Here is a 26,699-nt window from a genome sequence, read left to right as displayed (position 1 = left end):
CTATGAAAAAGAGAAAGTAAAAAATGTAGTTATCATACATTATATAGAGGGTTTTTTTCCTTTTTCTTTTCTTCTCTCTCTCTCTCTCTTTTTTTTTTTTTTTTTTTAAAGAATATGCCTTTCAGAATCTAGTGGTGGTAAGGGGAAATTGCTTAATTACAAAGTTAAACATCGGTGAGGTGAGAAAAGGTAACAAAGGACAAGGAATCAGGGAAGTGACAAAAGCTGCAGAGAGCCTGGCCTATGAGGTGACAGAGCCCCTGGCATACCCCATACCCCCCTGGAGGCCCCTCGAATCCTGGGGAAAACCAAATGCAGTGCTGTTGCCTTTTCTCCAGGAACCAGCTGTAAGTTACTTTTTATGCCTTTCTTTTTGATAGAATCAGGTTCTGAGATGTTTAGACAAGAAATTATTTATGTGTCAATATTTCAAAGGCATTTTATTGTGTGAGAGAGAGAAGGAGGGAAGAGGAAAAGCCAATATAAAAACAAATCTAACTGGAGATGGATTTTTTTTTTTTGAGATTAAAAAATGTCTATTGCTCTTCAGATCCCTTCTCTCCTCCCAGCTTTACGATGTTATTAAGGTGCCCTTTCCAACACAATATTTTCAAATGATCCAAACCCTGGGGATCCTGCTGATGTTCGGCTATAATGAAATATATTTCGGCATTTGAAAAATCCTTCCGACATGCAGGCATTTTGAGTATATTACTTAAGCTCAGGGAGATATTCTGCTCCATTTCTCTCAAATATTCCATTAGGATCCACATAAATGAAAGTTACCCACATAAATGCCTAATCAGCTAGTGCTCTGAGTGTGGTTAATTTTTTCACTTGCTCATTAGTGCTCAGGATCAAGAGATGGGCATTTCTTACTGCCATTTTCAAAAGATTGCTTTTTTGGGGTGCTAATAAATTATACACACATATTTTTTAATGAATGTGCACAGAGCAATAGTTGAGGTCCAGTCATGTACTATTTTTGGGGTTTTGTCATTGTCCTGAAGAACAATATAAAATGTATATATACATCACACAAAAAATCACTGGGTTTAATGGGATATATATCTATGTCTGTACAGGTGTATCTATATCTATATCCACCTGTGTGTACATATTATATAGTGGGATACAGATCTATGTCTGCACAGGTGTATCTATATCCACCTGTGTACATATTATATAGTGGGATATACTGGCTAATCTAGGAAAGAAAGCAATCATTTTAACACTTTGCACGTAAGACCACATTCTTTAATAAAATGCACAAATTGCACACCTAAATACCTAATAAGCATATATTTCTAGGAACAACAAACTAACGGTGACAGCTGGGTTTTAGGACAGAGACTGATCTACTGTTGAAAAGTTTAACTGATCACAATAGCTGCAGCTGATCTAAGAGCTGTGCGCCACGGGAGTCTAAGACTGTGAGAAATCAAGTTTTGGTGACGAAGGAGAACACGGTAAATGGACTGCAAAATTCAGCCAGTCCTAAGAATGAAGTGCTCGTGCGGCCATTCCTGTGACAGTGCTGGGGCTAAAGTGACGGTAGGAACGCAACATCCCCTGTTGGAGTTGCCACGTAAGTACCCTCCCAGAGGCTGGTCCTTGTCCCTTTTTCCGTTTCTAGATTCTACACTGCAGGGGAGTGGGAAAAAGGTGATTCCTTTTAAAATTGAACCTATTGCTTCCTACTTGAGGAAGTAGAATGTTATGGAATCTTTTGACAAACACATGGAACTAATAATAAGTGTGATAGAAAAACATCAGTAGAACCTAGGCAGCCAAGTGCCACCCTGAGGGGGTGGCAAAGAAAACTATCCTACCAGCCACTCTGTATACATCTGTTGTACCTCTTCCCCCCGCCTTTCCCCTTTCTGCTCTGTGCCCACCCACTTCCTCCAGTGCCCAATGGTTGGTAGCTAGTTAGGATCAAGGTTACCTGAGTAATGCTGTACAAGCTGCTGAAGGGTTTCAAACTGGGCCCGGGTGGTGATATAGTATCCACCATTGTCAAGTTTGCGAATTTTATAATGTTTGACGTGGTCTCCTTTCATATCATCCCAATCACGGATAGAAAGTGAATAGGCACCTGGTAAATATGCAAAGCATTAGCAGCCCCAATCATTTTGACGACTCAGTTGTTTTTAGGTCTTATTTACTTGACTATTCTGATTAATAATTATCGACAGACGCATGCACGTACACACACACACACACACACACACTTCCACTCAGTAACACGGAAAGAAAACATCTCTTTCCTGCAAATGTCAGAAGATAGTAGCAATAGAATGATTTTACCCTTGAGAATGAAAGCTTCCTGGATTTATTCCTACAATACTCAGTACACTTGTGCTGCCTGCTATGGCATAGACTCCCTCCTCTTCCCCGGGGGGAAAGATGAAGAGCAGTATGGACTTCTCAGCTGAGACTGTTGCCCTGGTCTCTGTCACCCATGGAGTACCACGGAGGCATGGGCAGCGTGTCCTAAAGAAACGTAAGGACTGTTTCGCTAGAAGTGAGCTTCCAATTTCTGCTTCACAACACCCCTCACAGGAGCAGATAAGCAGGTCTAGCAGATCAAGCTAGAAGGCCGCTGCTGTTCCCTAGGCCCAGCTCCTCTTGTGGGCTCTAATGAGTTGTTAAATAATGAAAAGGCCAGCAGTTGGAGGAAGAGCAGTCCTCGGTTATGAAAAAACAAAAGAAATGCAGAAACAACCTGTGTGATTGGCGCCTGAGGAACTAAGAGTTTCAGAAAAATCACCATTCTAAAAGACTTCTGAAAATTCTATGATCTTGTGTGCCTGGAGGAGTGAAGCGGCCCCAGCCCCTGTTTTGGGAGGAAGGTCTTGATTTCGAGCCGAGCCTGTGTAGTCCTTTTGGAGCTGTCTGCAGCTCTAGAGCCTGGAGGGAAAACTGAAAATAGGACTCCGCTCACAAGGCAGGCAGGATATGTGCCATTAAAAATCCTCGTACATTAGCGATAAGCCTTTCATCCTCTCTGACTAATCCACAGATTTGAATGACAAGCCAACTTCTTCAATGTGTTACCTCACCTTTGGTGGTTTCACTCTCGCGGATGAGAAAGGTACCTCTTGGGTTTCCAAAGGACAAAAGCTGTCGCTCAGCATCTTTTCGGCCAAGTTTTCCAAAGTACCACCTTTCAATGAAATCAAAGAAAGGAAACATCTTATAATGATCAAGTCCAAAAATGGGATAGCGTAGGCTCTTCTGACCATGAACTTTCCTCACCTCCGATTTCATCCTTAGCTGTTCCCTACATATTTTTTCCTAGCCTCATCTGGTTCCCTTTCAATCTCTTTCTGATTCCATCCCTAATCCATCTCTTTCACTCTTTAAAAAAATCAGATTTGAATTGTGGGATATTTTCCTTCCCCCCAGAGATGACAAGAACTGGTTTGTGTTAAAACTGCCACCTGTATGCATGAAGAGAGAAATCTAGGACCTTGTTTTGAAATGGCAACCACAGGAGACCCGTCCTACGTGCGTCTACAAGACTCTGGATTTCTGAGTGTAATTACAACCCCTGGGAAATAGCAAAACAAGTCTTAGTGTACATATGGATCATTAATCAAGCACCTAAAAAGTCAGTGAGAATGGATAAAAAACAAAGACATTTTCAGTAACTTCCTACCTACAGGAACTCTGAGAAAAATTGTCAGGACTCCCCTAATTGGAGATGACTCCACCCCAGGAGGCTTGTTTTTATTTTCTTCCTGTCCAGCAGGTGTAAAGACATGGAAGAGTCAAAGACACCTGCCAGGCGTCTGGGCTGTGATCTGCACGTGTGGGCTCCGGCACAGCTGCAGGGCCAGGGCCCTGAGCACGGTCAACGAGCACGTCTGTCAGAACGACTGCATGTCGCTGACGTTTCATATTTTCCCCATAATGACACTCGTGTGCCACTTGAGGAGGTGTCATGTCAAGTCACCTCGTGACCTTGGTTATTTGTCTTTTATGTCTCCAGCCCTAACACGGCCTGGCAATTAGTTAACGTCTCAGCGCTAGGTGCTGAACGAGCAGCAGGTGCTCCAAGAACCCAAGGGAGAACTGGGGAGATTCCATTGGAATCTGCACAGAGGAACAATTTTTAGAATATTCAACTGTAGAGGATCCAGTTTCTAAAATGAAATTTCAATTCATTAGTCTTGAACATAGCTATTATGTGTTCCCTGTCAAATTCTTTTGTGAATGAAAGAGCTTCACGACAATAAGGAAAGACACACTACATGTCAGCTCCTCAGAGACTTTTAAAGGCACCAGACTGCGCACAACCCTACCCCAGCTCTAGGTGGTATAAAGAGAATTCCACCAATTACTTGTGTATCAATAACCCAATTAAAATGCAGTATAAGCACAAACGGTGGTGAAGAGAGAGCTGTCAGAACAATGGATTGTACCAAAACAATCATGTTTTAAGATAACGGTAATTAGTTACATCTGTAAAACCATAGGCATTATTTTTTTTAAATGCTATTTTATTCTCTAAAAACAAAGTATTTTAAAAAAAATTGACCATTATAAATATAACAAATACATAGTGGGTAGGTTCCCAGTTAAATCAAAGTAATGCTCTATTTTCGTGGTACCTTTTATTCTGAAAGAACACAAAGATGTTTGCAAATCTGCTCTAAAGTAAAAATTCAATACAGATTCCTTTATTCACTGATGGTAAAACACTCTCACTAGGAGAAAAAAAGAGCTTAGAACCACTGAGTATTTGAGAGCGGGGAACAAAACACATCTTCTTAGAGGAAATACAAGAGAATTAAAGATGAGAGAGCGATCCAGTTGGGGATTGGCTAGCATGTGAGTCTAATCCCCCTTGCAGGGCTTAAACAAACCCAGGGCAAAACTAAATACCAGAGCCAAAGGTTGGGCTCTGTGGCTCACCGTTCTAGACCCCCTTTCTGGTAAGGTAAGACTGCCTCCACCGAGCAGGAGAGGCAGGTCCCCAGGGAACAGGCGGGATGCCAGGTTCCCAGTTTGGGAAATCATGGCCCAGTTCCCTTTCCCTCAGTTCAGAAATTAGGGTTGACACACAAGCCACTCTGACAGTCCTCCACTTTGGAAGTGCTCACAGATCCCCCAGGTCAGGAGACGGAACAATGGCTATCCCTTCTAGAATAACCACAGCCTGTCCACCACCTTCCAAAACTGTTACCAGTGGACTCTTTGGGCTGACTAACTGTTAGTCACTCTTCACTATCAAAGAAATCAAGTGAGACCCCAAATCAAAGGGAAGGACCATCTGAAATGCATCCCCACAGTATTTTCCAAGTCATGGGTTACACTGTATGTGACATGCTTCTATCTGGGGCATGGCAGGTATGTCTTTTCAGTGTTCCTCTAATATTTCGGATTATACAGAGGGACAAAAATCTCAATTTGATCTTTAACAGTTATTTGCTCTTCTCTGTTTTCTTCCCTCCCTCCCCTTCCCCTTCTTCTTCTTCTCCCTCGCTCTCTTTTCTTCAGCAGACTGCAAACTTAGAACCTTGGGTCGGCAATAACACATGCTCTAGCTGCAACATTTTTATGGTTACTTTCTATCTGTGGCAAGTAATATTGGGTTTTCACTAAGGGTATTGATATAAAGTTTCCTTTCAAAATAAATGTTTCCAAAAAGTGAGCAGGCTTAAAGAAAAATATTAAGTTAATAACAGCACAAGTATTACATGTATATGGCAAAACCCAGGGCAGAAAGCCTGGGAAACACTGCATTACCAGATTCTCTCACCCCTTCATCACTCTAGTGAATTTCTTCCCCCTCCTGCACCATGTTAATGTATTTTATTGTGGCAACTAACTTTTAAAAGCAAGTAGTTAAGTGAAAACAACAAAACAAAACATACTCTTCTGCCTGGATAGAGTCCACTGGAGCCACGTAATTGCTGGGAATGTAACCCGTCTCTCCGGTCGTCAAGGAGCGGGCTTCCCACCAGTCTCCTTCCCTGCAGAGAAAAAAGAGCAGAAGGGAACACATTCACCACTTCAATTTCTGCAGTTACAGACCCAACGCTGGAAGAGCAGATGATGATTCCCTAGTCATTCTGCCACCTGATTTCTCCAGACTCCAAACAGCCTTCTGTGAGGGTCAAATGGCTACAACCTGAGTCGACTGTGAGTTGAATCCAGCGATGTCTCACACCTCTTGCCTTATTTGTGAATTAAGAACGTAGGACCCCGCCATGGAGGGCTCTCTTGCAGGGGCCACTTTACTTGGTAAGTGTCCCCAAATTGGGCAGAGGGGAAGGGACCCAAATCCAGGCTACTTAAGAAAAATATTGTAACAACAAAATGGTAATTATGTGAGGTGAAGGATGTGCCAACTAACCTTACTGTGGTAAACAGTTCACAATGTATCAACCCATCACACTGTATACCTTAAACTGACACAATGTTATATGTCAATTATATCTCAATCAAGCTGGAAAAAAAATAAAACAAGCACTAACAGTACTAATTTAGCTAACAGTCTCTATTTCCCGCCCCCACCTGAGGCAACCAGCATCCTTTGGTCCTGCTGGAGAGATGCAAGCTGTTGGCTCTAGTGTTATTTTGTCAGCCATTAAATGATTCATCAGAGAAAAAAAAAAAAAAAAAAAGAAAAACATAGCTGCAGATCCTCTGAGAAAGGAAGCGTGCTAGGAGCCCGGGAAGGGATGAAGGCACACTCTGAATACCTGCCTTGCTTGCTCTCAAGAAAATGGGTAGAAAAATACCCAAAGGCAATAGATTAAGCCTTGCTCAGACATTTTCAACCTGAGGTTATTCCATCAACTCTTTGTAGCGCTGACCCGAGTGTGGGGGCAGGAGAGGAAGGGCGGGTGTAGCTGTGTGTGTACAAGGGCAGCGGAGAACGAAAACTCGCTCAGGGAAGGAGAGGCTTGGTCCCACCACTTTGCATGGCCCCGTGTTCATGGGACAGCCTGGTCTCAATCTGTGGAGCTCTCCGAGCTGTGAGCAGAGGGACCTGAAAGGGGGCTTATGACAGCACCCTCAGCTTAAACTGAATGAGCAATGAAATGGGTGGAGTGCAGTTGCTCAGACTCACACAGCTCTCTGTGTGCCAGGCGCAGGGATGGAGCGTGAGCCTCTCCCTGTGAACAACGGTGAGCAGATGTATGAGCGCTATGGTGCCCACAGAACCCTCCCTCCACCAGCCTGGGGTCAGGAGTTCGAGGGGTGGGGAGACGCACGCGCCCTTGGGCAGATGGAGACCGCTCAGACTTCCGATCACCAGAGGCCCAGCGCCTTCTCTCCTTCCTTTTTTGGTCTTTGGAGGCAGCAAGAGAAACCCCAGACCTTTTTTTTTTTTTTTTTTTTAAATCACTTTTTGGCTGAGCTCTGTATCAAAGCCCTCAGCCAGGGGAGAAAATGTGTTGGCTTTTGGCCCTGGTCAAGATCTTCTGCAGACTCATTTAATTAGGTAGAGAATAACCAGCCTCCACATTAAACACAGGCCTTACCTGAGAGAGTCCCATTGTCTCAAGACTAACTCTGAGCGAGGTGAGTGATGAGCAACGGCTCCAGACAGTATTTAACAAAGCGACAGACAAATGGCGACAAGCCCACCGTGCTACAGGAGCAGTTGTGGGGAAGTGTTTGGTGGCACAAGTAACACAGAATAGCCCACAAGAAAACAGGGTGTTGGCAAAGGTTTTTAAAAACTTATGTTTTAATTAGCTTTTCAGTCTTTTCTTTTTCACTCTACTACATGGAATTAAAGATACATCAATCAAAAGAGGGAGATAATTGTTCTCATACCCTGAAAGTCCTTTATTAATAATTTTAAATTTAGTTCATGTCCACATTTTTATATGAAATAATTCATACATACCGAAGAATACATGTATGTATGAATGCCTGTGAACCCACCACCCAACTTAAGAGCAGGACTGTCACCAGCCGTGTGGCATCGTCCTGCGTTGCTCTCCCACTGCATCCCTTTGCCTTTCAGGTTCAGATCATGAAATTAAAAATGTTAACATTTTAACAGTTTGTATTGGTTTCATTTCTATTTCCTCCAAAATCAATACAAGCACTTCTAAGTATATCCTTTAAGAACATATGTGGACGATTATTTTTTTCTTTAAACATTGCACGTGTTTAAGAAAGTGGCTTTGGAGACTATCCTCGCTGTAATACGGGGAGAACGTTTACTGCTCCGAAATTCCACTAGATGGAGACATCTCATCATCAAAAATAATACCCATCCACCCCCCCCCCCCCTCCTCCTTTCTCCCCCCTTCTTCCTTCCCTCTGTCTCACACACATCCCCCCCCCCCCACACCCCCCAACCCACACACACCCACCCACAACCGGGGAAATGCTCCAAAATGATGAGGAAAAAATTAAGGGCTTGCAACAGAGGCTTAATTTTTAATGCAAGATAACTTTCATCAAATTAGTTCTAATTGATTTAAATTTAGAAAAAGAAAGTCTACTATCGATCTTGGAAATGTCACCTGGGGCAGGAAGCCAAAACATTTTGTTGCCGATTGGGACAAACCCAGTCTTACTCAGATGATCTGATATTAATCAAGTAATTTTCATTTCAAATCCAGCATTCACTATCTCATTTTGGTCTCAGCACCTAAATAGTTTAGCACAGATTAGAATCCAACTATCAGCTCATTCTAAAGTCATGTATTAGGAATTCATGATTTTCTCTTCAGTGACTCCATTAATCTCACAAGGGTTTTCAGTTACTCATGAGAAAGATAAAATCCTTTTCTCTTTTTCTAGGCCATCTAGGGTCACTTTCTCCCTCAAAGGAAATATGAGGTGACAAGGACACGATGTAGTGTGGCGCAAACCTCACATGTTGTGCCCAGAGAGGCTGGACCAGACTCAAAAGATCCATCAAAAAATCTTTTCAGCAAATGAATAAACTATTTTTTAATACACTAGAAGCCCAATTTACCTACAAATAAATAATACACTGTTTACAAATCATTCATCTTGATTTAGGAAAACAGGATCTTTTTACTATGCTACTTTCTATTTCTTTACTTGAGTTGTTGTGGGTAACCAGCATTATTAAAGCTGCATTTCTTTAAACTGTTCAGATACTTCACTAATTTAGAGTTGGTGAGATTTTCTTTAACTGTTGTCTTGCTCTGATTCAAATAGATGATTTAAACTCTGGCTCTAGTTTAGAACAGCTTTTAAGCTTTTATAACAGCTCCCCCTGTTCCTCTAATTTAAAGACTTATTAAAAGAGCCTGTTTCCAGTCCCCAAAGTTGCTCACAGGGTTTGTGGTCCCAGGAGCCGGGAGCCCCGATGGAGCCAGGAAGTGGCATTTGCAAACAGAAGTCAGCCTTGATCTGCCGAGCTGTGGAGCATTTTTATTATAAATGCTGGATTCTTTCTAAATTTGCTCACTGCCCATCTTACTTTCAGAGAGCATATCCATAACAATTTTATCAAATGCTCGGAGGGGGCTCTAACCCAGGATTTCTTCTTATTACGATGAAAAGAACTTTAAAGGAGTCACCACCCTACGCAATGAGTACTATTATTCCACTCCGTGTAAAACACATATAATATTTTAAAGAGTCACTGTTTCTGGGTGGTAAATCACTAGTCATGAAATGTGAAAATAGGGGATAAAACAGATGAATTCAAATATTTTGCAAAATGGGTTCAAGTTTAACAACGTCCAAATACACGACACTGAGCACTTACAACAGGTCAATGGACGCCCCCCCCCCCCCCCCCCCCCCCCCCCCCCCCCCCCCCCGCTGACAAAGGGCCCCCCCCCCCCCCCGCCCCCCCACCCCGCCCAGGCTGCTGCTGGCTCTGGGCACCTGCACACACGCATACCACATGGTTCATGCTGCACTTTGAAACACAAAAGCCAGCCCTGTGGCCTCGCGCTTCTGTGTCTTGACGGGGAAAGGAGTGGGAGGACACACACACTGGGAGGTGTGGCAGCTGCCCCAGGGAGAACAGAGCCCCAGCCCTCTTTCAGCGGATGAGAGCCAGGGGCTGGGAGAGGTTGGGGGAGGGGGAACGAGCCGCCTGCCATCTGGTTCTGTATTATTGCTTTGTTTTTCCTTCACGATTTTCTCTTCTCTGTTATTACCCTCAGCTTCAGGATATCGTATTTGTTACACAAACCTTATTTTTTCTCCATAATCTTGAAAAAGGGCATTTAAATGGCACGTGGGATGAGGAATTCCACTGGCAAGAAGGAAGAACATTAAAGGGAAAAAAACCCTTTGTAACATCTTTTTTTTTTTTTGAGGAAAATTAGCCCTGAGCTGAGTGCTGCCAATCCTCCTTTTTGCTGAGGAAGACTGGCCCTGAGCTAACATCCATGCCCATCTTCCTCTGCTTTATATGTGGGACACCTACCACAGCATGGCTTGCCAAGCGGTGCCATGTCCACATCTGGGATCTGAACCGGCAAAGCCCGGGCCGCTGAGAAGTGGAATGTGCGAACTTAACCGCTGCGCCACTGGGCCGGCCCCTAATATTTTCTTCTAAGAGAACAGGGTCAGAAGCTCCAAGCCCTCTGTAAACAGTGAAGGCCAGGCACGTGAATCACAAAATAGAGACTGAGATAGATTGGGTCTTCCTTGAATGTTTCTCCAAAATGTCAACTGGATGCCATCATAGATCCTATCCAGATTAACAAAGGAAGAAGGCACGGATTTGACTGTGGCAAGGACTGGCTTTCCAAGGGCCCTACAACCTGACACGTGGGTCCACTTACAGTGTGGAGGAACCCTACAGAAGAAGAGCTGTGTGTGGTACTTACTCCTCCCCAGGTGTGACCTTCTAGGAGTTGGCTAAAAGTTCTAACCAACCGTGGCAGGGAGGGACAATTACATAAAATGGGGAGGGGAAGAGGGGTGTATTTCAGAATTCAAAGCTAGTAGACTGACAAGAAGCATTCATCTGAGAATCAAACGAACAATAAGGAACCATAAATCCGGGAGATCAACGGCAAACTCCCTCCTGCCCCGCCTCCCAGCAAACCCTCCAAACCTTCATGGAGCTCAAAGGGTTCAGTCCCCACTGATGGGGTCTCTGGGCCTTTCCAAGACCAAACCCGATGCTGCACTCAGGATGCTGTCCCTGCATGTCCCCTCTTGGCTCTGCCACCTGCTAGTTCCCTGCACCTGGGCAACTCCCTAACCTGAGCCGCTGGCTTCTCATATGTCAAATGATGACTATGAGACCCACCTCAGACAGTTGCTGTGAAGAACAAATGAGAACATTCGCAACTTAGCACATGCCTGGCACACAGGGAGCCTTCAAAAACGGCAGCTGTTTACTATTTAAAAAAAATTACTGTGGCTTCAGGAGGAGGGTTTGGTGGTGGTGGCGGGGGTGGGGAGGGCAGGTAACGTTCTTGATCTGGATGCTGGTTGTGCAGGAATCTTCACTTTGTGAAAATCCAGCAAACTGTACACTTCTTAAAAATTGTGGTAAAATCATATAACAGAATTTGCCATTTTAACCCTTTGTAAGTGTCCAGTTGAGCAGCATTAAGCACAGTCACACTGTTGTGTGACCACCTCCATGCACACTTTCGATATGTGCCCTTTTCTGCATATATTTAAATAAAAATCTTTAAAAAAAACCACTCCTGGCCCTGTTAATGATGACAATAATAATAGTTAAAAAAACCACAACCCTGTAACCACGCAGTGTCTTCTGGTGTCCAGAGGAGTCACTGGCCTCTTATGGGAAGAATTTCGTTCTTGCTGTTCACAGGTGGTATTTACTCAGTGTACGGTCCTGAGAGTTGGGGGCATCTCAGGGAAGGGGTAGGCTTTCGAAGGAGGCAGTTTTCAGGGCCTAAGGGAGTGGGCCCTGTTACAATGGCCACTCCTCTTTCCTGGGATGTGCAGTGTGAGCAGGGCTGCCTCTCGCCTGCCCTTGCTCATCCCTCGGGAAAGCCGAAGGGCGAGGCTTCAGGTCCTTCCACCATCAGGAAATCCAGTTTGCTCAGGGAACAGAAGACAGAGCAACCAGACCTAGAGGCACAGAACTTCCCTCTACCCGCAAGTGGCATTCTTTCCCAACCACTGGGGAGTGCTCACAAGGAGAACTCAAGGAAAACACATGGAGGAGGCCTGTGGGACATCACCATTTTCTTCGGAGCCTGGTTTTTTGAGAGCCCTTGTCCATGCACACTGCCTTAACCTAAGAGAGGCAGTGTTCCAAAGTGACAGGGAAATCTGGCCCATATTTACTCTTCCTGATGGAGGTATCCAATGTAGGATTTGAAAAGTGAGTGATTCTCACCCTTGAAATCTCCCTGATGTCTGTTTAACTGTTGTTCCTACTGACCACGTTTAAAATGCATGCATTGTAGTCACTCATGAGTGGGCGAAATCACTTCTCCTTCCACGTCACAAAGAATTCAGTCACTCGCAAATTTTCATTATGGGAAAACGCCTCCATAGGCTTCACCAATCGAATGTTTAGCAGTTTTGAAAACAGAAGGAACTTGTTGCCAGCCTTAAGTGAGGGCTTAGCTAGTGCAGCATGTGAAATGTGAAGGAAATCTCAAGGCAGAGAGAGGGTGATGCTGGCAGCTGAGCCTCGCGCCAATCCTCTGAAACTGTAGATCTGCAGAGGGCGAGGCTGGTGCTTTTACAACCTTTAAACCCAAACCCAAACCACTGACCCTGCTACTGTGGTATCCTCCCAAAAGCTCCTTGGACATTCAGTGCCATAAAATACGACACTGTTCACTGACTCTTCTTTTCTCAGGTTAAATTGCTATGAATTAATGAATCTAGCATTTCAGATATCTGAAAAGGTACAGACTGGTAACACAAGAATTGCTTCCCAGTCTGAAAGGCATGCAAACCTCCCCCTTGCTCTCCAAACTTACGAGCTGTTCAGAATTTGAAATTTTTCTCCTTTGTGAAAACTCAGGTCATCTTCCGTCCGTGCTTCATAATCATAAAGGGCCACGAACAGGGTCACTCCTGACAAAACAAAATCAAAAGGGGAGAGATTATTACACAAAGGGAAATTAATTCCAAGAAATTAAATCTTCACTAAAACCTCATCCTCAAAAATCTACATCTAATCAGCATTGATAACATGATGCAGTGTTGTAATTAATGTGTGAAAACCAGAGTTGCGGGGCTGAATTTATGCTTTAGTCTTTGTAGGGGAAGCATTATTTGATCTGACTAAACCCTGGAGTTAAAGGACTGTTCTCTGTACACTTCTGAATGAGTCCTCAGGAAGAGACAGATATCATGTCCACTACCGAAGGGCAGCTGCGGCGTCATAGTTCAGATCTGCAGGGCTCTGCAGCACTACAGACAGCCTTTATTCGACACATGTCTCCTTCGCTCAGGATCCCACATTAGGTTCTGGGTAAAATGAATCACTCTTTCACCTGGTGATGTAGAACGTAATAGGAAACTCCTTCTGCAGCCAGGGGACATTCAGAGAGGACCCTCTCGGTAAATGTCCACCCCAGTTAGAGGCTGTCTTGCCCTTGGCATCTGCAATCGCTTTGGGGACTCCCTCCATCTCTCTCTCCTTCTACCTAGAAGCCACCTATCCTTGCACTGACTTGAAGTACTCACTCTTCCTCATACCCGTCTGAGGTCTTCTCATCTGGTTGACTCCCCACAGAGGCCCTTCCTGCCTTGGGGAAGTTTGCTATCAACAGCAAAGAATATCCAGCCGTCCCATTTGGCCTAGGACTTCCTCCATACCATAGGCTGAATTCTAAAATAGCCTCAATGATTCCCACCTCCTGGTATTCACGCCCTTGTGCAATCCCCTTCCTGAGTGTAGGCCAAACCTAATGACTTGCCTCCAACCAACAGAACATGGCAAAGATGATGGGATGTCTCTAAGTGATTAGGCTACAAAGGATTGTGACTTCCGTCTTCCTAGCAGACTTTTTCTATTGCCACTTTGGCTTGGACAGTTTGATGAAGCCAGCTGCCATCCTGGAGAGGCTCACATGACCAAGAGCTGGCCAACAGCCAATGAGGAACTGAGTCCTGCCAACTCCACATGAGTTTGGCAGCAGATCCATCTCAGCTGAACCAGGAGATGACTACAGCCTAGCCAACACACCTTGACTGCAACCTGTGAGAGCTTCTGAAATAGAGGACCCAGCTAAGTCATTCCTGGATTCCTGACCCACAGAAACTGCGAAATATTAAATGTGTGTTGTTTGAAAGCTGCCAGGTTTTGCGGTAATTTGTTATGCAGTAATTGATAACTAATACATTCCATTTCTCTGCTCTCCAGCTTTTCTTTTTTGGTCTCCACACACTTCCAAGTGCCTAATGTGGCCTAAAGAACGCACAACATGGATTCTACTCTTCACCAAGCTGCTATTTTGCTGTGTCAGTAGTTCCAAGGGAACAGATGTGCCCATGGGACTCCTCAAGAACCAGAGAGGGAGGTGAGCTTTTCTTTCCATCCATCCCAAGAGAGACTTCCTGTGGGAGAGTTGGCATTCAGAAGGTCTGACCATGCAAAGCAGGGCTCATTTGGCAACTGTCCTCCTTTCTTTAGATTTCATTGAAAAGTTAGAAAAGGATTGCCTTGAAGAAAAGTAGGGGCCTGTAAGGTCATGCTGATTCTCATTTAGCACTCTATTAACAGATTCCCTTCGTTACATAATTTAAAAACAAACCCAAGCTCCATTGTGTGGAAGACAAGGCACATGAGGATGGACACTTCCACTCTGCCACTGTCTCCCTGCTTCAGCTGGCAAGTTCTCACTGGGTGTTTTTATCTTCTAGGGACAGAGGGGAGAGTCAAAGGAGGTCACAGGGACACACAGACACTGTTCTGGGCCTTAAAGCAGCGGTGGGGAGAAGGACATATATATATAATAAAGCCAAATAACACAGGGCAGAAAAATGTGCCAACATTTGGGGGGTATAGTGTTTTAACCTATGGGACCAGATGGCCTCTTATACTAAGATTGTCCCTGACTACAGTATAGACCCCCATGTTCAAGGCGAGTAGCCCTCTCCAGTGACTTTATGAATGATACCTGCAGACACAGGGACTCATATCCAGCATCATGAATGAATGAACAAGGTCAATGTCTGTGTCAGCAGAATTCAGAGTCTGGTTGGCAAAGCACTCAGCAGGCACAGGAAGCACGTGCTGGGTGCACTTTTGGTTCTTTTTTTCCTCCCGCATCCTCAAGAGACAGTCTTCCCTAGACTGCCCGACTGCCTCTTTCTTTCCTCCCTTCATCCCAGATGCCTTCCAGGGAGGCAGAAGGGATGAGCAAGGATACCCAGCAAGCATTCAGCCATGCAAGGCCTGCTTTATAGGGAAAGCCAGATTGACCATAACACAAGGACATAACGCAGAGCTCTGGGTCAGGTCCTTGATATGACTACACTGCCCTGCTGCATGCGGAGGGAAGAAAACCCTGCCAAGCCCTCAGTGGTGCCAACTCCCCAGGTGAAAAGGCACAACGGGCCCTGAGATAAGACATCTGCTCCCAGAGGCTCTGCAAACATCATGGCTGATGTATATTTCTTTAAACTTTTGTAATAAACAAAACAATTTTGGAACAAATGATGCCAAATATCTAGTTACCATGATTCACATACTGGGGGAAGATTTGGAAGACTCAGGATGCATGAGATAACTTACAAATATTTCAGAAAGCATATGTCTGAGAATGCATGCCAGACATTTTACAAAGTATTAGCTAAGTCAGCAAATGCACATGGCAGTAAAACACAGCCTTGTGGTGGGAAAGAGAAGGAAACTTAAAACAGAGCGAGAGAGAAAGATCCCTCAAGGATACATAGATTCAATTTTAAAATATGAAAGATACACGGAAATACTTTGGGGGCTGATACACTCAGTCATATGGAAGATGATGGAAGATCAGAGAGAGAATCAACGAAGACCAATGGCCAAAAAATAATGCTGCCAAACGACCCCACTGGTTGGGAAGTGACAGGCAGGCTGCAGATTAGGAACATGAGGGAGAAGGTGTTACCCCTGTGAAGTGGTTCTTGACCAGGGGATGGGAGGGAGGAGTGCGTGAATATCTGGAGAACGCAAAACATTCACACTCACATCCGGTCCTGGAGTTTCAAAAGATCCAGGATGGAGCACAGGCTTCTGTATTTTGAAAAACCTGCCCTAGTTATTCAGAGTCAGCCGGCCAAGGCCGAGAGCCGTCGGCCTGAAGCACCTCAGCAGAAGCTGCATGTCATGACGCATGCAGAATTCTCGCAGAGCAGCCACTTGGGGTTACTCCGAGCTACCGTAGCCAGCATTTTGATTTGTACATCAAGTTCTGGCATTTTTTTACAGCTCCCTATCTGCTGGAGGATAGGTAGAGATTGACGAAAACCTTAAACGTTAAATCCTCAGCCAAAGAAAGCTGACTGGAGCACAGTTATTCAACTGCCAAAAACAATTACGAGCAGCTTAATTCTTACCTGTTCCTCCTCTCGTACGCAAGGTCCCAGTATGAGACGAAGAGTTCACACCCCCAAAGACGGTGAGTCCTTGGCCCCCGGCTGCGTGGAAGTTGTTGTAGTTTGGGATGGAGGTCACGCCGAAGCTGGGGTAGTGCTGAGGAGTGGGGTCTGTGCCATAGCGGTACCCGGAGCTCTGGTTCAGGCTGCCGTCCCTCTCCTCTGTCAGTTTTGTTGCTTCTTTATCCTTACATTGCACACAGCCCATTATCTAAATTCCTGCCGAAAACCAAAAGGAGGCACTTGAACTTGGATGCTTGGTACTTGTTGGGTTGCTTGACTATTAAAGGATCACCCTTGGACATTTCAGGCCTATGAGGGGGTACGAGGAAAAGCAGTGGCTAGGGGTGATGGTTAGAAGGAATCTCAGTACCCTTAACTTGACAATCACATTCGCTGCTCACGTGCTCTGGGTGATGGGATCAACAGAGTTCAATGTTCACTTTGTAGTAGTTTTCCTCAAATGAGGTCTGCACCCCTTAAAATTCCATAATGTCACACACCTGCTGAAAGACAGCCCGATAATACTTACTTATAATTCTCTTCTTTAGTCATCTCAAAAAATCATGTATGCTCTAGAAAGTGAGTCTGTGCTCTATTAGAACAAAAACCTCCATCACGGCAAAGGAAGTCTGAAGAAGAGGTTAGAGGTGAGCTGGAAAAGCCAGAACACAGCCCCAGAACAACCACCACACATCTCCACTCATGGGGACCACCCTTCAGGCACATATTTGGTAAATTTTAAGCAGTAAGATGATGATGAGTATCAAAATTAAGAAATGATTGCTGGATAAAAAATAAAATTGGCAGAAACTAAGAGGTCTCAGTATATTTGCAGGATGTCAGGATAGCCTAAAGTAACAAAACCATTTAAAGCTGCTAATTAACTTTCCAAATTTCCATTAGCTTTTGACATCTTTCGAAAACATTTAAAGAAATCACCCCCCACGTGCCAGAGTTAGTGGTGGGTTAAAAACTTGCGTTGTTGTCATCCCATACTCCTCAGAACCTACTTCTCTTGTGCTCCTCATCTCAGTACATGGCGCCACCAATAACCTACTTGCTCAAGTCAGAATCCTGAGAAGTATCCTTATTTGCCTCTCCTTGTTTACTTCTCACACTTCCTGTCTCACACTCCAAACATACCGAAATTCTCAGTGCCTCAAAGCTTCCATTTTTGCTCCTTCAGTCCTCGGAATGTGGCCTTGAACACTCTTTCACCACCCTTTGGTATTCAACGTACCCTTCTCATCCCAGTTAAGACACCACTTCCTCTGCAAAGCCTGCTCTGCTCCCCCCACCCTCCCCCAGGCTGGGCTGGTGCTTTTCCTAAATGCTCCCATGGCAGCTTGATTTCCATCATTATGGCACCTATGCACGATATTAAAACCTGGCCTGTCCGCTTGTCTCATTGCCCAGCGGACTGTGGGTTCCAGGAGAGCAGGGCCCTGTCCATTTTTGTCATAGTTACATTGCCAGGGCCTGGCACAAGTAGGTGTTCAGGAAAGAGCAATGGAAAGAGCGAAGATTCTCCAGCTCACTATGTTTCAATTTCATCCTTTCTCTCTGCATCAAGACCAACTCTTCTTCCAGAGTCTTTCATCAGAAGTTTGCCCTGCATTTTTGCATCTATTGGTAGGTGTGAGAAGTGAAGACAATTCTGAAATCCAAGTTAAGTGGGTTAAAGGACCCCGCTTTGGACTGCAATACTCTGCCAAACTGACAGGGAGTACATACAATGCGCAATGGATGTCTGCACCAAGACTCTGAAAAGTGGCCCATTTGGGACTAGAGAACCAAAGAAGAAACACATGACATCATGTGTAATTACACGTATTCACTGGGGAGGGCACAGCTGGTACAGGACGGGAAGGGACAAGGCGGTGAAGGAGAATGAAAGAGCTAGCTTTCCTACAGTATCTTGCAAACCAAAGTGGGGAGTGCCATGTCAGACAGGGACACTTTCGGGGGGGCACAGTTCTGAGCACTGCTTTTCTGCTGGACGAGGTCTTGGAAACAATATCAGACTGTTCTAAAGCCCTCTCACATTACATGTTTTAATAAATACTTATTGAATTGAATGTCAGTTCCTGAGAATGCAAATGTTTGGAAATGAGCTGCCTACTGCTTGAGCTGAGATCACCAAATCTGGAACACATTTACACGTAAATCATTTGAGAGGAACTTACAGTATACTGTGTCCAACATGTTCTCTAACTTACGGTAAACGAACACGATTTTAACAAGTTTCCAATAGGAAATGCAAAATATCTCCAAGGCATGATTTACTGAAGGAACTTCACCATTTGTTGTTGGTGTTGCTTCATAAGACTGATAAATATCTTGCTCACTTTATATTAACTCTTTCATGGCAGAAAGTGGTTCCAAGCTACTACAAAGGCCAGACAGAAGACACTTCCTGTCCCAGGTGCTTTTTTCAGGGATTTTACTGATCTACTGTAATTAGAGGATGTGATAACGTGAATTATAGAATCACACCATTTACACCAATGGTTTTCTGCTGGGGGTGAATGTGTTCCCCTACTAAGGGACATATTAGGCAATGTCTGGAGACATTTCTGGTTATCACAACTCAGGAGTAAGAGGTACTACTTGTACCTAGTGGGTGGAGGCCAAGGATGCTGCTAGACATCCTATAATGGACAGGACAGCCTCCAACAACAAAGAATTACCTGACCCCAAACATTAACAGAGTTAAGGTCAAGAAATCCTGATTTATGGAAAGAATTTATATCTATTATCTTCGAAATAGTTGCACAACTGTTTCTTACGTGCATGTGATTAACATGCAGCGCAGAAGGCCGGCCTTGGAGAATAGACATGTGAGGTAGAAGGAGGCAATTTAAAAAATTGACATGAACTATTCTGATTTTTCTCCAGAAGCCTGTTCCTTGTGATTGAGAAAACAATCTAAAACCAATGAGAACTCTCATTATAAACTACTCCTCCAACTCTAACCAAACCCAGCCCAACTCTACATCAGAACCCCGCTGAAACAGGACCCTACATCTAACCAAACTAAGAAAAAACCAAACTTCCAAAATCCACCCAAAAAAAGCATTACCACTGCAATAAACGACTAACAGCTGACAGTATATAATTCTATGAAATAACAGAAGGGAACAAATTGTAAGCCCCTTGAAGACGTATTATTTTTTAGTTTTTCTTTTATTATTGCATCCCCAGTGTCCAGAACAGTGCCTGGCACACGGTAGGAGCTCAATAAATATTTGTTAAATGATTAAATGCAAAAAACCCAAAACTCAATCACAATCATTCTGGAGAAAACAACTCCCTTTTATAGAAGGGACAGCTTTTTATGACTTTATGCATTTGCAGTTGGAGTAAGGAATGTCTCTGCACAGATCTTGCTTACCCTCTTCCCTTCACTGACAGACATGAAGAAACCAAAATACATCAGTAAATGCAGGCTCAAGTCATTAAAAGTTAATCACAATGAAAATATTTGTGTAAGAGCTCGCAGTCTTCTTCTTCCCACTTGGGGCGGTCAGACTAACCATTTCCTGATGGAAGAGTCAGAAGGTGCTACATGAGTGGTACTCACTGTGACTTCAGGCTCCTTGCCATGAGGCAAACTTCTGAGCCTTCGGGTTAAAATAAAAACATCCTTTATTACGGAGAGTTCTGTGGTGTGGCTTTTATGGCCAATGCTGTAGGTCCATCTTGAACACAGAATGCACTAATACACTTGCTCAAGATCTGTGGGGCTTTGGGAAACACTGAATAATGCCCTTCCAAAAGTAGGGCCCTGGAGTTACTGATCAGTGACTCATACTCCATGAACATACCCGTGGTTCTCTGTGTGTTGCTATCCCTGGAAAAACTGATGGACAAGTACTTTGACCAATAGGATCCTATGTCTGTGGTCAAGGTATTTGGATTATGGCTGTGAAGTCCCCTATTCTCCAATTCTTCTGCAAACTGAGGGGCTCCGTTTCTACTATGCAAGTAAAACCTGACTTACTTAGAATGTCCTTAGTCCTGCAGATCTTCTTATATGTGCCAAAAGCATTAAGCAACTCAGAGAAAGAGTTGCTGAAGAAAGAATCCAATGATGGCCACACTCTGCTCCCGTGAGCATGGCAGACATCATCAACTGACCAGAGCACTTTCTGGTGCTATGCCATGTGCAGCCTCAGGATCCTTCTTCACATAGTCCTAGAGTGATTGACTGAAGCTGACATAAAGAATGGTATCTATCCACTACCCTGGGCTCAGGCTGCTTTGATCCTCCACCGACGCCACAGAGCATGATCTGGTCTGCTAGATGCACATTAACACAGATATGCTCACGTTTCCTCATATGCCCGTCAATAAAGCAACACCTGCAGGTTCAGGTTATAATGTCGCAGGACTTCTAAGGTTTCAGGCGTGTGTAAGATCTGGGTACCAAAAAGGGAGAAGGCCACTGGCAGTCTTCTGCAGAAGCAAACTGCTTTCTCTTGAGACACATAAATGAGCAGACAGAGGAGGGATGGCAGGAGGAGGAAAGGTGAAACTGACAACAAATAACTTCAATTTCAGCAGTGTAGGCACTTTTCTCTCAGAAACCAACCTAGGTGGCAGTGGAGAAGTGACAGCCCTTGGGCACATGTTGCCATCTTTGCTCCTGACAGCCCAGACTTTGGAGAGTGACAGGTAAAGCCACGTTGGCCTGTACTCTGATGTGGGACGTTTCCTGGTGGGATCAATCGCCATCCCTTTAGCTGGTTTCCACTTTACATGGGCAGGTATCAGAATAAAAGTAAAAGAATAAGAAGGGAACCTAGAAACCAATACAAGTAACTGAGATGAGGACGGTGGAAAGAGAATTTAAAGCTGAATTGTAGATCGACTGTACACTTTCATACACCGGTCTGGGAGAAAAGCAAAACTGGTAGCTTAACGAGCAAACCCCACTTTCAGTCACCAGTAATAACATGAGGTGAAAGGATAAGATGTGGCAGAGACAGCAGAAATGACTTGATTTCTGATAGAAGATTCATGGCAGGGGACTCCTGATCCTTGTACAATTGGAAACACCCCTAGGAACCAAACTGAGGTATGCTGCTACATTCGCAATGGGGAACAGGAATCCCTTGCAAGTCTAGGCAGGCCTTGCCTCAGTTTTCATCGTGTAACTGCTGGAAGCAGGGCCTTTAGAGACAGACGAGTGCCACACTGGGAGCAATGGCAGTTGGACCACAGAACCTGTCAATCAAATTTCCCAGCACTTTCAATCCTTTACGATGTGGCTTTCCTCTTCATAGGACATTGAGTCCTGACACCCCACAAGGGAGTTCAGGCAGTGCTGTCTTCTGAGGACGGCCAGGACAGAAGGGCCAGGGATGACTGGGGAGGCTGCAGAGAAAGCAGGACCATGCTGGACACTCTTGGAAGCACAACACGCCCCAAGGTCCTGAAGCACGGAAAATATCACAGCTGGGGTGGCACTTTGGAGATGTAAAAACTTGAGGCCTGAGCAACACACAGCATTGGTACTGGGTCCAGCCGGTAGCCCCAGACCAGCTCTAAAAAAAGAACACGCAGGACCCTGCCAATGAGGGAACATTCTCTTTGCTGCCCACTGGAAGGAAGGAGTAAAAATATGTGCCTTGCTGGAGAGGTGGTGTGACAGGCAGAAGTCTAAAGTGTGCCCGAGATGCCTGCTCCTGGTGGATGAGCCCTCAATCATCCCCAGGACTTGTGTACAGTGGGATCCTCTCTCCCGTGATTAGGCTATTTTATTTAGCATAGTTGACTTCAACAAAGAGGGATTATCCTAGGTGAACCTGACCTCATCAGGCGAGCCCTTGAAGAGGACTCCTTCTGGAGAAGTAGATTCAAAGCATGAGGGGTGTTCTGTGGGAGGGATATTCTCCACTGCTGGCTTTGAAGATAAAGGTGGCTATGGGGTGCCAGGAATGTGAGTGGCCTCTAAGACCCGAGAACAGCCCTTTGGCAGACAGCAAAGAAATGGGAGCCTCAGTCCTACAGCCACAAGGACCTGAATTGGGTCAAGAACCTGAAGGAGCCTGGAAACAGATTCTTCCCCTAGTCAAGACTCCAGATGAAAACAGTTGGTCAACACAATGATTTCAGCCTTGTGAGCAGAGAGCTCAGACACACCAGGCCTAGACTCGTCACTCACAGAACTGTGAGCTAATAAATGGGTATTTTTTTTTTTTTTAAAGATTTTATGCTTCCTTTTTCTCCCCAAAACCCCCCAGTACATAGTTGTAGATATTTTAGTTGTGGGTCCTTCTAGTTGTGGTATGTGGGATGCCGCCTCAGCATGGCCTGATGAGTGGTGCCATGTCCGTGCCCAGGATCTGAACTGGTGAAACCCTGGGCTGCTGAAGCTGAGTGCGTGAACTTAACCACTTGGCCACAGGGCCGGCCCCTAAATGGGTATTGTTTAAACCATTAAGTTTGTAATAATTTGTTACACAGCAACATAAAACTAATACATATTTTAGTGGGATGGGGCACAATGAAGACGAAGGCTCCAATCTCAGCAGTGATGACCACTCTCAAATGAGGGCTCGCTGCAAGCCCAGCCCCGTGCTATGTACTGGAACATGGCGTCTCACTAAATTCTCATGACATTCCTAAGATGTAGGTGTTGTTATTTTCTCTCACTTTACAACGGAGGAACAGAGAAGTTTGGGAATCTGTCTATAGCTCTGTCGGGGTGGAGATGGGATTTGAAGCCAGACAGAGTGATTCCATGGCCAGCACGTGGAGCCACTATACTAGAGTTGCTTCCTGCCCCATGGAATTCTGGCCAGTCTAAACAAGGGCGTGGGCACAACGGTGGGAGGAGGGGAAGGGGAGACCTGTGGGGAAGGTCCCCTGATTCTACAGAACCCAACTTCATGTGCATGACTAATGGAGGCCCTGATTTCAGGGACTGGGCCTCACTCCCCCACATTCACACGCCACCCCCTGAGACAGCGGGCCGGGCCCACGCCAGGTGTGGTCAATCACCAGCTTCCTTGATGTGGTTTGGCATCTTAATGAATGCTTGAGCCAATGGCACTAAAGCAGCCCTTGGTTTCCTGATATTTCCTAGACGTGGTGGGGTATTTATATACACCATGAAGGAGTCAGCATCAGTGTCCTTGGTATAAAAGTGAGCTTTCCTACTGCATTTAAAACATGATTTGCTTTACAGGCAAAACTTTCTGGAACACATTTACTGCATAAACTGAGCAATACATGTAATGCCTCTTCCAAGCACAAAGAAACAGATTTCTACTCTTTGGGGAGTCCTGTGAGGGTGAGCTCCCCCTACCCCCATCAAACACAAGTCATAAAATACTATTATCTCTGAGGTGAGAAAACTGATGTAAAAGCAGAAATACAGACAATATAGGCACTGGCCACATGCAACAAGGGGAGGACAGAGCTTATTTAAAAATGAGATCAAAGCTTTGCTTCAGAAATAATAAAAGGTGCAGTTGGACTCATTTGATCATTTATGCATGACTTTGCAAAGGTCCTCTGGAGGGTGAGGAGCATGGATTTTGTTCTATACCACACAGCAAGGGAACTGAACTCATATAAATCACTCTTAATGCCACATTACTTTAAGAAAAAGCCACATTCCTGGCACCTAGAATATTTTTTTGGCTGCCCCGCCTCTGGCTTGTCTTGTTCACATGACCCGTGGGCTGGGATGCAGCAGCTCACGTCCCTGAGGCATGTGCTCCTCTCCCTTCTGCATAACCTTCCGTTCTCCAATGCCCAGAGATTCAAAAGCACTTCATAAAGAAGCAATGGAAGCATTAGACCCCAATGGTGAGATTTAGCACTGTAGTCAGCTCGATGCTGGAACCATTCCCAAACCCAAATGGCCAAATGAGGTTTTAACACCAGACCGTGGAAAGGCTCCAAAGGGACGGAAGGACATTTTCTTCTTCCATTCACTTCACTTTGGAGCTCAGGGTTAAGACAAGAGTGAAATGGTGAAGAAAATAAGGATATGCTTTAACTCTCTGTGCCAAAGGGCTCAGAAAGAATTAGAACACAGATTGTAAAGTTTTCCAGGCCTTCCCCTAACCCTTTTTGGATCAAAGTTCCTTGTGGTTAGTATTTTAAAATTTCAGCTTACTTTATTTTTATTGAGATATAATTCACAGACCATAAAATTCACCCTCTTAAAGAGTTTCTTAATATATTTACAAAGGAAACCATTAATACTATCTAATTCCAGAACATTTTCATCACCCCCAAGAGAAACCTGTACCCATTAAGCAGTTATTTCCCATTCCCTTCTCAACCCAGCCCTTGGCAACCACTAATCTACTTTCTGTCTCTATGGATTTGCTTGTTCTGGACATTTCCATAGAAATGGAATCATACAAGATGAGGCCTCTTGTGACTAGTTTCTTTCACTTGACATGATGTTTCCAAGGCTCGCCCACGTTGTAGTCTGTGTTAGTATTTCATCCCTTTTTATGGCTGAAACATTCCATTGTATGGATATACCACCTGTTGACGACCATTGGTCAGTTGATAAACATTTGGGTTGTTTTCATTTTTTGGCTCTGATGAATAATGCAGCTATGAACATTCACATACAGCTTTTTGAGTGGATATATGCTTCCAGTTCTCTTGGGTTCATATTTTAATAAACATACAAGGAATTTATATAGATAAAACCCCCCTAAGATTAGGTAAATGGGAACACATGTCTATCAGCAATTTAAAGAAAGGAAAAACAACTTGTGAAACATTTGGGAAAATATTATCTTCAGTAGTAGTCAAAGAAACACAATTTAGATTAGTGAGTTACTTTCACTTTAAAGTTAAAAAAATTTTAAAAAGAAGTCCGCCCAAGAGTGATAAAGCTCCCTTGAAATGAATATTCTCATACGCTGCTGAGAGAAGACCAGAAATTAGTGGATAACCTTTTTGTAAACCAATCTGGCAATATTATCAAAAAAACAAAAATGGGTTTGTTCTTTGACTGTGAATCTCTGCTAAAGAGATCCTTAAAAAAAAAAAGGCATATAAAAAGGTTATGAAGTGTTATTTAGAATTTGAAAAATTAGAAAACTTGCTAATTGTTTAATAAGAGGGCAGTGGCTAAGTAAATTGTAAGGCATGCCCACAATGTAAAGTTAAACAGAAATTAAAACTGTTAACATAAAATTATTAGTAACATAGAAAAATGCTCATGTTATGTTAAGAAGGATCACATGATTGAGACTATATAACAAATGCCTATAAAATTCTTTGGAAGGAAAGATACTGAGATGCTTGCTGGTGGTGTGTAGGGGATTTCTCAGATTTTCTATACCGAGAATGTACCGTTTTTATAATGAGAATAAACCATCTTCATTTTTTAATATGAAAGTTCCCTTTAATCTTATCAGTTTCTTATTTAATTTGTATATAAGTTGATAACAACTATACATTGATAAAGTATGTTTCGTGAACTGAAAAATGAAGAGAGGGAGAGAGAGTGATCTATTTCAAAGCCTGTTAAGAGGCAACCTCTCCTAATGGAAGGCGTGAAAGGTACCAAAGGATAGAGGGACTTCTGAGTGTGTCTTCACAACATCTGTGCAGGGAACTGGGCAGTGAGGGAGCGGTGCAGGGAGTGGGTGTGAACGCACACAGATGAACAGCCACAGACATCTAACTAAGGGGATGGATTAAGCAAAGCTGTAACACACAATCTAGGTGGCAAGTGGCAAGATCTGGGATAACAGAATCATGAGTGGGATGGTGGGATTAGTGCATTCTTGAGAACCTTCGGGCCCCGAGTTCCTAGCTACATGGGGAAGCCCAGCAAACTCAGAATGATAGTACTCATTCAAGTCAACCTTGGAACCCAACCAAGGAGCTCTGGTTATTGCGGTACCTGCAGGACCTCTCTGTGGGTGAGGGCCAGGAGACCACAGGCTGGCATGGCTCTGAGAAGGTGGGGAGGATGGAGTAAAGCACCGTTATTCTCTGGATGCCTGCTGGTGGTGGAGGCAGGGGACTTGCTCAGGGCACCAGGCAGAAAAATTCTGTATTTTCCTCTCACTTTTCCTCTTGTTGCCTTTACCCTTTCCTGTTGGAACATTCAGTCTGGTATTTTGATGGTTTGATTTCTGAGCCACAGTCCCTAGAATTTGGGGCAATCCAAGCAGGGCATAGAACAGTAGGCAACACTGGTTTAT

At 44.3% G+C, this 26,699-nt stretch overlaps 1 protein-coding gene across 4 annotated transcripts in view; it reads right to left on the bottom strand.

Annotated features, from left to right (window-relative positions):
• FYN (FYN proto-oncogene, Src family tyrosine kinase) overlaps positions 1-26,699 on the bottom strand; it is a 204,764-nt gene that overhangs the window by 38,972 nt on the left and 139,093 nt on the right. For all 4 annotated transcript variants that reach the window (XM_046675113.1, XM_046675110.1, XM_046675112.1 and 1 more), the window contains 5 exons: positions 16,462-16,719; positions 12,894-12,990; positions 5,886-5,984; positions 3,066-3,169; positions 1,949-2,098 (listed from right to left, as the gene is read on the bottom strand). In XM_046675113.1, coding sequence (XP_046531069.1) covers positions 1,949-2,098; positions 3,066-3,169; positions 5,886-5,984; positions 12,894-12,990; positions 16,462-16,708 — 697 coding nt within the window. In that variant the 5' untranslated portion in view covers positions 16,709-16,719. The remainder of the gene's footprint in view (positions 1-1,948; positions 2,099-3,065; positions 3,170-5,885; positions 5,985-12,893; positions 12,991-16,461; positions 16,720-26,699) is intronic.

Source organism: Equus quagga, chromosome 11 (genome assembly GCF_021613505.1).
Source record: "Equus quagga isolate Etosha38 chromosome 11, UCLA_HA_Equagga_1.0, whole genome shotgun sequence".
Classification (NCBI taxonomy): Eukaryota; Metazoa; Chordata; class Mammalia; order Perissodactyla; family Equidae; genus Equus; species Equus quagga.
This window is presented reverse-complemented; position numbering and strand designations above follow the sequence as displayed.